The following is a 13537-nucleotide window of genomic DNA, read 5'->3' as shown; positions in this document are numbered from 1 at the left end:
ATTTCAACAACCGTCTGGCCCAGTTTGACAAGATGTTTATCATTGAAAGATGCCTTTACATTGATAAGGTCCAGGCAAATACAGGTACCTGTGCTCTTTTAGCATTGGCTTCCAAGCAATTTTTAGCGAACTTAAGCAGCTCACCTCATGAAGATGCGGGTCCTTAAGGTTTCAGAAAAGGAGGTATTCAGTACAAAAGTAGGGGAGTTACACTAACTCACCAAACCCCCTTAGATAGCACTTTCCAAAGCCACGATCGCTAGAACAAGGGCAGCAGATAGATGGCAACGTCACCACCTGGAAGTTCTTTTCCAAACCAGTCACCATTCCTGACTTGGAAATATGCCTTCCTTGCCGCTGGGTAAAAGTCCTGGAACTCCTACCCTAATAACACTGTGAGTGCACCTATAACACATGACTACAGTGGTTCAAGAAGGCACCTTCTCGAGAGCAATTAAATGCTGGCCTAGCCCCAGTGATGCCCCCTTCCCATGAATGAACAAAAAGAACAAAAAGAATCTTTTCTAAAGTTCTGATTAGGCCACGTTAGAATTTTAAATTCTGTTCCGGTCACCATACTTTAGGAAGGATGTGAGGGGTCTTGAACAGGTGCAGGGGATATTTACCAGAATGGTTTCAGGGATGAGGGGAATTTAGCTCCAAGGGTTGGTTGGAGAAGCTGGGGTTGTTCTGCTTGGAGTGAAGGAGATGAGGAGAGAGCTACTGAACAAGATCATTACAGGCTTAGATAAGGTAGCCAAAGGAAAGTGGTTTATGTTGGCTGATGGTACAAAGACGAGGAGGACACAGATTTAAGATTGACAGCAAAATATACAAGCAAATATGAGAGAACAAAAATATTCAGTGAATGGTAATGATTATTTGAGAGTGGTGGAAGTAGAGATGATCTGTGATTTTAAAAGAAAATTAGATTTGCACTTGCAGGAAATAAACATGGGGAGATAGAAACGTAGAATCATAAACATATAGGTGCTGGAGTAGGCCATTCGGCCCTTCGAGCCTATACCATCATTCAATATGATCATAGCTGTCATGTTCTTTACTCAGAGGGTAGAATGCCCTGGCTGCAGCAGTTGTGGGCTCGCCAACTTTAAGGGCGTTCAAATGGTCAGTGAATAGGCATATGGGTAACATTGGAATAGTTTAGGTTAGAGGGTCATTAGATTGGTTCCACTGGTCAGCGCAACATCGAGGGCCGAAGGGCCTGTACTGCACTGTAATGTACTATGTTCTATGTCATGCACTTTCAGTATCTCACTTCCACCTTCTCTCCATACTCCTGGATCCCTTTAGCCGCAAGGACCACGTCCAGCTCCATCTTGAACATATCTAACGAACCGGCCCCAACAGCTTTCTGTGGGAGAGAATTCCACAGGTTCGTAACTCTGACTGAAGAAATTCTTCCTCATCACAGTCCTGAATGGCTTATCCCTTATTCTTAGACCATGATCCCTAGTTCAGGACTTCTCCAACAGGGGATTTTCACAGTAACTTCATTGCAGTGTTAATGTAAGCCTACTTGTGACACTAATAAATAAACTTTAAACTTTCTTCCCACTTCTAGCCTGTATAGTCCCATCAGGATTTTATGTGCCTCTTTGAGATCCCTCTCATTCTTCTAAATATGAGTACAAGCCCAGCCGATGCAGTCTGTCTTTATATGTCAGTCCTACCATTCCAGAAATCAGTCTGGTAAGCCTTCACTGGATTCCCTTAATAGCAGGAATGTCTTTACTCAGACTAGGAGACCAAAACTGCACACAATGCTCAAGGTGTGACTTTACCAAGGCCCTGTGTAACTGCAGCAAGACACCCTTACGGCTATAGTCAAATCCTCTTACTATGAAGGCCAGCATGCCATTAGCTTTCCTCACTGTCTGCTGTACCTGCATGCCAACCTTCAGTGACTGTTCCACCATGACACCCAGGTCACTTCCCCTTTTCCTAAACTGCCACCATTCAGATAATAATCTTCCTTCCTGTTTTTGCCACCAAAGTGGATAATCTCATATTTATCCACACTATATTGCATTTGCCAACCTGTCCAAGTCATCCTGCAGCCTCTTAGCATCCTCCTCACAGCACACACTCCACCCAGCTTAGTGTCATCTGCAAATTTGGAGATATTGCATTCAATTCCTTTGTCCAAATTATTAACGAATATTGTGAATAGCTGGGGTCTCAGCACAGAGCCCTGTGGTATCCCATAGTCATTGCCTACCACTCTGAAAAGGACCCGTTTATTCCCACTTTCAGCTTCCTGTCTGCCAACCAGTTCTCTGTCCACATCAATACCTCACCACAATACCATGAGCTTTAATTTTGCTCATTAATCTCTTGTGTAGGACCTTGCCAAAAGATGGTGGCGTAATGGTAATGTTACTGGACTAGTAATCCAGACTAATGTTCTAGGGAGAAGGTTCAAATTCCACCTCGGTAGTTTGTTGACAGCTTTGACTCTTCCTGGATAGCTTTGACAGCTGGACAGCCCCTTAACGGTTTGTTAACAGCTGGACAGTTCCTTGACAGCTGGACAATTCCAGTTACATTGGGTGTAAAAAGTACAGGGTCATTTTCACTTTTAACAATCCCAAAGGATGTCTTGCCTCTCGCAGAAGTGCACTTGGAAACTCTCCAAAGGGGTACTTTACCTCTCTCAACCTACCTTCACCTCCCTACCCTGGTTATCCAAACACACCCACCAAGTTCAGACCTCACCTTATCTGTTCTAATAGATTCCATACTCTTATTCTAAAATCCCATTCCGTGGCAGCAGTATCTGTCTCCAAGAATTGTGCATGTTGACTCCACTCCTGCACCCCGGTAGATGGGAGATGCTGGGAGTTCAGGGACGGTGTTAGACTTTCTGGTCTCCTCCAGGATTTCCTCCACAACGGGGAACCCCTCTGACTTGGCGGAAATCATGACCCGAGGTTTCTGTTCACAAAAATGAGTGGTGAACACCCAAAAGACTAATGCACAGACAGCACTACTCTAATAGGAGTTAAGTTTAAGCTGTAGCTGCATAAGAACCTAAAGTTGGTGACACTGCATTCTACTGTGTTAAGCGCACAAAAAAATTTTATGTTGCAGCTTTTGCCAGAAAGAGCTTCTGGTGAAAAGTGCTGTAATTCTACAACTCACCATTAGGTGGCAGACATTCTTCAAAGACCACACTATTGCTGGCAGTGCTGTGATTGATCGTAGTAATAGATAACTGCATTCAAGACCAGTTGAGCAGCAATCGCTCCTAAATTTAATTTTCACTCATTTGACTAATTTTTCTGGATAAGCATCCTTGGTGGGTGGCACTGTGGTTCGCACTGCTGCCTCACAGCGCGAGAGACTTGGATTCGATTCCCGGCTTGAGTCATTGTCTGTGTGGAGTTTGCACATTCTCCCCGTGTCTGCGTGGGTTTCCTCCGGGTGCTCCAGTTTCCTCTCACAATCTGAAAGATGTGCTGGTTAGGTGCATCGACCTGAACAGGCGCCGGATTGTGGCAACTAGGGGAATTTCACAGTAACTTAATTGCAGTGTTAATGTAAGCCTAACTTGTGACAATAATGAATAAACTTTACCTTTTTTTTCTCCCCGTGTCTGCATGGGTTTCCTCCAGGCGCTCCAGCTTCATCCCACAGTCCGAAAGATGCGCTGGTTAGGTTGATTGGCCGTGCTAAATTCTCCCTTGATGTCCCAGGTTAGGGGGATTAGCAGGAGTAAATATGTGGGTTAGGATCAGGGTGGGATGCACTGTTGGAGAGCCAGCGCAGAATTGATGGGCTGAATGGTTTGCTTTGCACTGTAGGGATTCAGAGAAGTCTATGACGTGCTTTTCAAGTCTGGTTATTGTTGCCACCGAGGGGAATGTGGCCGTCTGTTTGTAAACAGAAATAACAAATAGCAGTGAGATAATGATCGGGTAATTTGTTTCTGTGATGCTGGGTGAGAGATAAGTACCGGTCAGGAGAACTCCCCTGCTTTTCTTAAAATAGTGGCCATGGGATTGTACATTAGTGCCTGAGGGCAAATGAGGACCTCGGTTCAGTGTTTTTAATGCTGGCCAAATTTTTCTCTTGCATTTTTCCTGCCCCACTGTGGATAATTTTCCTAAAAGTGTGGGAAAAGCCCTGTTTATGTGGATAGATGGGATTTCTCATAGCTCTAGTGAAGATGTGGCACTGATGTGGAGATGCCGGCATTGGACTGCGGTAAACACAGTAAGAAGTCTCACAACATCAGGTTAAAATCCAACAGGTTTATTTGGTAGCACAAGCCATCGGCTTTTGGAGCGCTGCTCCTTCATCAGGTGAGTGGGAGTTCTGTTCACAAACAAGGCATTTAAAGGCACAAACTCAATTTACAAAATAATGGTTGAAAGGTACAGACAATGTGAGTGCAGACAGGGTTAAGCACCCTCTTAACCCTCTCTTAACCCTCTGCTTAACTCTCTCTCCACTCACATTGTCTGTACCTTTGAGACTTGATTACCTGTAAAGACTCGCATTCCAACTATTATTTTGTAAATTGAGTTTGGGTCTTTAAATGCCCTGTTTGTGAACAGAACTCCCACTCACCTGATGAAGGAGCAGCGCTCCGAAGGCCTGTGGCTTGTGCCACTAAATAAACCTGTTGGACTTCAACCTGGCGTTGTGAGACTTCTTATGAAGATATGGCAACACAGCTGAAACAAATCTGAGGGAGTTATTAGTCAAAAGACAAAATAATAACCATTAGGGGAGTATCAACTGGGCGTGTCTTTTACAAATCTTCAACTCAACAGTTGTTCAAAAAACATGTTTTTTTTTAAACAGCTCTTCAAGGTAAATTTTCAGGTATGAGGTCAAAAGATGACAATTTATCCTCCTGGTTTAATCGAGCTGTCTATCTGCTTTCAGATCAGAAAGGGGAGGAAATTGAACCCCAGTTGTCCAGCATGACTGTGGGTCAAACAGTGAGGAAAGAAGAGAATGTGGTACAAGAGGCATCCACGTGTGAAAGTCAGCCAAACGAGAAGGAACAGCGATCCCAGCCAGGTAAAGCCCTGACATGAATAATGACAAAGGGACAAAGAATAAAGAGGCAGAGAGTAGATTCAGCAGAGCTGATGCAATATCAATGTTAATTCTTTCATCTTCAGGTGATTATCAACAAATTTATATCACCCATTGGCCGAGATTTTCCACTCTCGTTCATGGCTGGGATTTCCCGCTGCCGCCAAAAAAGAATGGAGTTTTGACCGGAATGCCAAATTTTCCGTTCTCACTGACGATAGGTCCTGCCTTGGATGAGATCAGAGAATCCCATCCATTGCTTCTGTTCCCTCCCCCTCCAATTCCCGGTTTCTTTTGTGGGTTTGAGCAGCGTTTAGTGTTCCTTGGGTTGCTGGAAAGTTCCAAAGGAAGACTTACATTTATGCAGCAACTTTCTTGACCTCAGGAAACCCCAAAGCACTTTAAGGCCATCAAGGTGCATTTTAGAATTGGAGTCACTTTTTTAATGTACGAAATGTGGCAGCTAATTTTTTTTAAATTCATTTATGGGACATGGGTGTCGCTGGCTGGGCCAGCACTCGTTGCCCCATCCCTAATTGCCCTGAGTGGCCTGTGAGGCTATTTCAGAGGGCAGTTGAGAGTGAACCACTTTGCTGTGGCTCTGGAATCACATGTAGGCCTGACTAGGTAAGGACGGCAGATTTCTTTCCCTAAAGGACACTAGTGAACCGGATGGGTTTTTCTGACAATTGGCAATGGTTTCATGGTTATCGGTAGATTCTTAATTCCAGATAGTTTTTATTGAATTCAAATTCCACCATCTGCCATGGCAGGATTCGAACCCGGGTCCCAGAACATTCGCTGAGTTTTTGGATGAATAGCCTAGCGATAATACCACTAGGCCATCGCCTCCCCAGTGTATATAGTTTCTAGGAGCTAATAAATGCTGCTGAACTTAAACTACAAATATGTTAGTAAGACTGAACTACAGCCAACACCTTACAACAGTTTCAGCAAGCGATTTGGGAGGAAGGTGGCTCAGAATGTTTGCGCAACCTCAGCTAACCAATGAAACATTTTAATGATCACTAAGAGATTGACTAAGACAAATTAAGTCAAGGGATCCCATCCTCTAAGAATGCTGGAAGTATGACTCAACTTTATAGCTAGCTTACGTGCCTACCTTCCCACATACCGTGTTCCCACACTGTAACTGATGCTCTGGAAGCTAGTTATACTTGCAAGGCATCTCACATGCACTGCTTTGCCACCTTTCCTTTGTGCTTCACCCAAGGCCCGACACTGAGGGTGGCAGTGTTAGGTTCAAAAGAGAAAGGGTCCGTGAATGCATTCTCACTATGGGATGGCTTCAGGCACTCGGGTGAAATTAAATATCAAGCTGATTAGGTGCCTTTCTCAACCTTTTATGTGAGGGAAACAGCTGCCTTTAAAATCTGCGGCAAAGAATTGGTATTCGAGGAGCCATGCCAGTCCTCCACTGCTAAGTGTGCATTACGAGGAAGCGCTTGGGTGCACAAGAGGTGGAGTGGCCCGAGTACCAGTCATCAGTCATCCACCTGAGGAAAGGGGTTTGGACAAGATACTGCAACCAGCGTCACTAAAAAAGATAGTCTGGCCATTAACACATTGCTATCTGTGGGAGCTTCCTGCATGCTTCTTGGACAGGCGATGCCCTAGTGGTATTATCGCTTAATTTAATCCAAAAGCTCAGCTAATGCTCTGGGGACCCGGGGTTCGAACCCCGCCATGGCAGATGGTGGAATTTGAATTCACTAAAAAAAATATGGAATTTACTGATGACCGTGAAACCATTGTCGATTGTTGGAAAAACCCATCCGGTTCACTAATGTCCTTCAGGGAAGGAAATCTCCGATCCTTAACCTAGCCTGGCCTTCGTGATTCCACAGCCACAGCAGTTTGGTTGACTCGCAACTGCGCTCCAAGGGCAATTAAGGATGGGCAAAAATACTGGCCCAGCCAGTGACACACATGTCCCATGAATTGATAAGCAAAAAGGGCCCATTCTAGTCTCCATGCTTGTTTTTACACACGACTTTGTCCAGTGGAGGTCATGTGTTCACTTATCTCACTGTGTGTGGGTGGTACTGTACACATTAACCCTTTATGCGCCGGACCCTTATACTACAGAAACTTTATCTCTTGGATATCGGAAAGCCAATCTCTCCATGCCCTTATCACATGCAGCATTTGAAAAGTTGGGAGAAACTTGGTGTAACTGAAGGCTTTGCCAGTGGTCCTCCTTCTGTCATTTCCTTCTATTCCTTTAAGCAGTTACAGTCTCTGAAATGTTAAGAGCAGCACCGTATTTCCCTTCAATCCAACAGAGCTAAATCACATAATGATTGGAAAAACACTGGATGGCACTGCTTGTGCAGGGAGAAGTTCCACCCAGTTGCCGTTCTTCTGGGGAGGACAATCCGGTCCTGCGTGCATTACGTACCTGAGCCGCACACTGAAGCACTGGTGTTCTCCACTGATATATCATTCCCAGTGTTGGGATAGTTCTTTGATGTGTTGCAACATCGCCAAGATTAAAAAGATGAGATAAGCCGAACAGCTGAACAAAGCTAGAGTTGCAAGTAAAAGCCTTGTGGAACTTCTGATGTACAATTTTGACACTCCTGGAGTTGGAAAAGGAGGCGGTGATTGCAACAGAGCAAGATCAAACATTGTATAGGACAGTATATTGTTATAAGGCTAAGACCAGTATTTAATGAAGGAATGATTGTGGTAGGAAGAATTGAGAACAGTAGCATAGTGGTTAAAGTTCGGGACTGATGATCCAGAAGCTGGGGCTAATGATTCAGAGATAAGAGTTCAAATTCCATTGTGGCATCAGGGGAATTTCAATTCACTTGTTTGAATAAATCCAGAATAAGAAAACTGGTTTTAGCATAAGTGAGCGTGCAATTACCTGACTGTCATTGAATCGTAGAATCCCTGCAGTGCAAAAAGTGGATGTTGCCAGCAAAACTAGTATTTGTTACAGAAGGAGGCCATTTGGCCCATTGAGACTGCGCCAACAACAATCCTACCCTATCCCCATAATTCTGCATATTTACTGTAGCTAATCCCCATGACTCAAAGGAGGGAATTTAGCATGGCCAATCAACCTAACCCACACACCTTTGGACTGTGAGAGGAAACCCATGCAGACACGGGGAGAATGTGCAAACTTCACACAGACAGTGACCCAAGCCGGGAATTGAACCCACGATCCTACCACTGTGAGGCAGCAGTGCTAACCACTGTGCCACATTGGAAAAAAAACAGTTCATGAAATATCCTTCAAGAAGGAAATTTGCCATCTTCATCGAGTCTGCATGTGAGCCAGATCCAGAGCAACGTGGTTGACTCTGAATTGCCCTCTGAAGTGGCCCAGCAAGCCACTCAGTACAAAGAAGGTGACTCACCATTACATCCTCGAGGACAGTTAAGGATGAGCAATAGGTACCAGCTTTGCTGGCAACATCCACTTTCTGTGAATGAATATAAAGAATGAGGTTTGGGACAAAGAACAGGGCCGTGATGGTGAGTGAGATCTAGGAGGTTAGTGCTGTCAGATGAAATGCCTGTTGAATTACAAGCTGTTTCTTGGATGCCATTCAGAAGAAGAGCTTCATCGATCTTTGCACAGACTGGGGAGCTCCAGACAGTTTGGAATAGGCATTACGTGTGAAGTCAGTCAATGTGACCACAGTTCTGTTTTTGTTCTGACAGATGGCCAATTGACTGGACAGTTGGAGTCATCTTCAGATGAAGAATATGGAGAAGAGTTTGATTTTGATGATAGCCCGGGTGAAGAAGAAGGAAATGTGCCGGAAGTTGATATCTCACTGGAAAACACAGGCGATGATGGGGCCACTGATATTGTATCCGAATCAGTGCCGTCTACCCAGTCTCTGCAGGATTCAGTCCCACCACCACACTCCGCCTCCTCTTCCACACTCCACATACCGGAAACTCTCAGCTCGACATCTCAGTTGAATAGTATCACATCTCCCACAGATTCAATGGCACATTCTACCAGCACAGGTAAGAAGAATTGTTCCTGAGTCCCATTCGAACCTTTCAAAATAATTGTACTTGCACAGACTGACTGACTTATCAATGCAGATTTCCCAATTAGGAACAGCATTAGATATGATAAATGTACTTGGAGTTCTTGTTTTGTCCCGACCACTGCAACATTTCCTATAGTTGCCTTCTTCAGGAAGAGGTGGTAATGAGTATTATCAGTTTAAACACTTTACATCTTGTTATTTAGGGAGTTCTGTCAGTTGGGGAAGCTGAATATTATACACAACCTGTGAAGGATGTGGACACTGTAGACCAAGTGGTCACGTGAGAACACAATGATGTGGCTACATAAGAGGTCATGTGGCAAAAGCATTGGAATTATCCCCGGGATCTTGGGCAGAAAATAATTATTGAGCTTAGGAATAAAGTACCTTTGTTTGAAGTCCTTTGGCCAGAATCTTAGCACCGTTCATGCCAGTGAGATTTTCCCATCCTGCCGCAGAGAGTGGAGATTTGGCTGGGCGCCAAATCTTCTGACCTCGCTGCAATGGGAGTGAGAACAGCAGAGAAAATCACACCCTTAATGTTGGTGAGCGAAGGAACCCATAGCATTTTACTGGTATGATGGGATGAAGGGACTCTCCTCATTCCTCAATTTGTCTTCTCATCAGTTTTCTTCCCTGCTTCGCTCTGGATCTCAGCACTAATACCCCTCAGGTCTCACACACACCAATAATCAGTCATGGGCCGTTCATGCCAGTTAATTCTCTGTTCCTGCACCCCGTCCTTGGATTACTTGGTGGCATGGAGTGACGTCAATGGGAAATCCCATTGACAGCAGCGGGATCAGAGAATCCTGCCACCAGTGAACGGCACGCTGCCTCCTGCCACTGAGAAACATGCGGCTGGGAGGATGAAGAGACCCACCCAAGATGTTTGGATGAGGGCATCTATGATGGCTGAACTTGTTGCTGTTTTCACCCAATACCTTTTTCTTTATTCAGTCATAGGACATGGGCATTGCTGGCTGGCCAGCATTTATTGTCCCATCCCCAGTTGGCCTTGAGAAGGTGGTGGTGAGCTGCCTTGTTGAACCGCTGTAGTCTACATGCTGTGGGTTGACCCTTTGCCTATGCAAAGAAATATGGAAGCAGGAGTCGGCCATTCAGCCCCTCGAGCCATTTCCTCCATTCAATAAGAGCACGGCCAATCTGTATTTTAACTCCACTTGCCATGGCTCCATATCCCACTGACTGCCAAAAAAAATCCCTAAATCTGAGATTGAAAATGATCAATTGTGCTGAAATCTCCTGGTTTTTGTGGAGCAGAGTGTTCCACAATTTTTAACCATCCATTGCAGGAAAAATAGTTTCCTAACCTCTCTCCTGAATGACCTGACTTTGATTTTAAATGTGTTCTGCCCTTGAGTATGCACATTTAGTTTTCAGTATGGATCATTGAACAGCAATCTGGAGCAAGAGAACCCCGGGGCATTTTCCTGTCTGTAACTTACTGGGCGTGGAGGTCAGTTACAGCACACTGGCTACGGTTACAGTTGGAATCGCCTAAATCCACACAGATTGCAGATAAAACCGCAACCGTTATTATCTGCTTGAGTTAGTATCCGACCACATAACGCATTTACCATCTGGGCTTTCAGTAGAATTTGCCCCTCACCTTTTTATAGAAATTCTTGTGTTTCCATTGCAAACGAGGAGGGAGAGAGCTTCAGTGGCCTGTACACCCGAGGTTATCAGTACACAAACTACTATTTACTGGGTCAGATTGCTAATTGGGACTCTGTTACTCTGGGACCCATTGGGAAATGGGTTGACATGGTCCAAGTAGGGCCTGTACAGTTGCCACAGTGGGGAGATATTTATTGCATTGGTTGGGCTAGAATCAAAGGTGAAAGGTCAGTAGTGGACTCAAACTCTGGTTACTAAAGATCAAAGATTTAAAACCTCTTGCAGTGTGCACCGATGTTTTTCTCCAGAATGTCAGAGGAAAACTCCCAAAGAACTCAAAGTTCAACATTACAGTGTGTAATTTAGTTGGTCAGGAGGCGATAGTGTAGTGGTATTATCATTGGATTTTTAATCCAGAAACTCAGCTGATGCTCTGGGGACCCAGGTTTGAATCCCACCATGGCAGATAGTGGAATTTGAATTCAATAAAAAGTATCTCGAATTAAAAATCTGCTGATGACCATGAAATCATTGTTGGAAAAATCTATCTAGTCCACTAATGTCCTTTAAGGAAGGAAATCTGCTGTCCTTACCCGGTCTGGCCTACGTGTGACTCCAGATCCACAGCAATGTGGTTGACTCTCAGCTGCCCTCTAGCAAATCATTCAGTTGTCACCGCTACCTTCTAAAGGCCAGCTAGGGCTGGGCAATAAATGTTGGCCAACTGGTGATGCCCTTGTCCTGTAAATGAATTAAAAAATTATAATAATGCATAGTCAGGTGACTCTGCAATTCAGCATTCACAGGGATTGCAGCCCTGATTCTCCTCCATTCATGATAATGAAAAGGTGGAAAGTTTTCAGGCTACGTCTCTCGACTTTCCTGAAGGTCTGCTTGCTGTATGGCACAGTGACTGCTGCCTCACAACACCAGCTGCTCCGGTTTCCTCCCACACTCCAAAGATATGCAGATTGGATGGATTGGCCATGCTAAGTTGCCCCTTAGTATCCCAAGATGTGTAGGTTAGGAGGATTAGGGGGGTAAATACTTGGGGTTATGGGGAACAGGTCTGAGTGGGATTGCCCCTTAGTGTCAGTGGGAGTACATGGGCTTACAAGAATAGGGCCTGTGTGGGATTATTGTCGATGCAAACTCGATGGGCCAAGTGACCTCCTTCTGCCCTGTAGGGATTCTATGATTCTGTGAACACAGCTCCCTATACTGGTGCAGTATCGTGGATTCACTCAGCCTTTTTTTTCTGTTCAGGTTGTTATACATGCAAATGACGTTTTGCATGAGGAGGATCACATTAGTCTACAGGACCATGTTAGAATGAACTCAATAACCTAATTGAGAAATGTCTTGCTGCCTGTTTTACTAAGCTGTACACGTCAGCAAGGTGCCGGATTCGACCAGAATTCCGTCCTGAATTGAGTGATGGTGGGGGGTTGAGGGCGGGGAGTGAGACAAGATCAATCAGTGTTTTGTTTCCAATCTCTCACCGATATGGATAGCGTTAGCCCTTGCTGTCTCGCCTGGTTGAATAACCTCATTTCTTTCACTGTGGAGGTTTACACATGAGAGATGACTGAATGAGGCACATACTATTCATAAAATGCTAACCCAATGTAAGTCAGCACATTCAGTATATAGTGGTTGGAGGGGTTGATTTGGAAAACAAAATTAATAAGATTAAAACCTATACTTGCAGCAATCCTAAATTTCTCTCATTTTTATTTCAGACTCTGCTGCCATGGCCTCTGGCTCAGGGTGAGTCTCTCACTATTATATTTGTCATTCTCTTACATTCAGTGCAATTATTAGATATTGTAAGTACCTGGTCTGGCCTACACGTGACTCCAGAGCTATAGCAATGTGGTTAATTCTCAGCTGCCCACTGGACAAGGGCAAGTAGGGATGGGCAATAAATGTTGGCCAGCCAGTGACGCCCATGTCCCACAAATGAATAATAAAAGGGCTTGTTCTTGCTTTGATGAACAAGGCTAAACCTCTTTTTCTTTTGCTATTTGTTTTCTATTGGGAGAAACGGTTGTTTGTTGTGTATCCTCGCACTCACTATATTCCCTTTGGGGAATCGTGCGGATGTTTTAGAAGAACTCGCAGGCTCATCATTAACCTGGTGAACCATACCCTGAACACTCCTTCCATGGTCAGCAGGACTTGAACCCAGAGGTGCTGGTTCGAGGCAGGGGTGTTCCCGACAGGGCCACACAAGGCCTCTGTGAACGTCACTACATTCGTTGTCCATCCTGGTTTCTCTGAAAGATGGCGTGGGCTTACTTCACTGTAATGGCGTCTCCACAATGGTATCCAAAATAGTAAGAGAACAACAATGATGGATCATGACATGTCAAAAGCAGGATGCTGCAAGACCTGGGGGAAAAGTTGAACGTGATGACATTGGTCCTGTTGTAGATTGTTGTTGCAGGTGTCATAGGGTAGGGAGTCACTGTCAGAGTTCATGTTAGTGACTAATAGCAGTGCATCCTGTAGAGATTACCGGTGATGGACAGAGGTGGACGCATGGTGATGGGTGGGCAGGAATAGAGCGAAGGATGGTAATGGCATGGGTGAATTTAGGATGAATTATCCTGTTCTGGGTGGTGTTGAGCTTCTTGAGTGATGTTACACCCAAACATATCCAGATGAGTGCCTCATCGTCCACATTGCTTTGTGGATGGTAGAGGGGCTTTAAAGGATCTCGACATCAGTCACAGATCTCTCAGTTTTTCTCACGCAGTGCTGGACATTGC

At 44.8% G+C, this 13537-nt stretch overlaps 1 protein-coding gene across 2 annotated transcripts in view; it reads left to right on the top strand.

Moving 5' to 3' along the window:
* The window catches only part of LOC145360297 (rho guanine nucleotide exchange factor 10-like protein), a 200192-nt gene that overhangs the window by 57731 nt on the left and 128924 nt on the right, over nt 1-13537 (top strand). The window contains exons 3-5 of one of the 2 annotated variants that reach the window (XM_080215444.1): nt 4918-5055; nt 8776-9090; nt 12506-12533. In XM_080215444.1, the coding sequence (XP_080071570.1) occupies nt 4918-5055; nt 8776-9090; nt 12506-12533 (481 nt within the window). The remainder of the gene's footprint in view (nt 1-4917; nt 5056-8775; nt 9091-12505; nt 12534-13537) is intronic. The other variant, XM_080215445.1, reaches the window with a different exon arrangement.

This window comes from Carcharhinus amblyrhynchos, chromosome 30, assembly GCF_965287045.1.
Source record: "Carcharhinus amblyrhynchos chromosome 30, sCarAmb.v2.hapA, whole genome shotgun sequence".
Classification (NCBI taxonomy): Eukaryota; Metazoa; Chordata; class Chondrichthyes; order Carcharhiniformes; family Carcharhinidae; genus Carcharhinus; species Carcharhinus amblyrhynchos.
The sequence above is the reverse complement of the archived record's forward strand: the minus strand, read 5'-3'. Positions and strand labels throughout refer to the sequence as shown.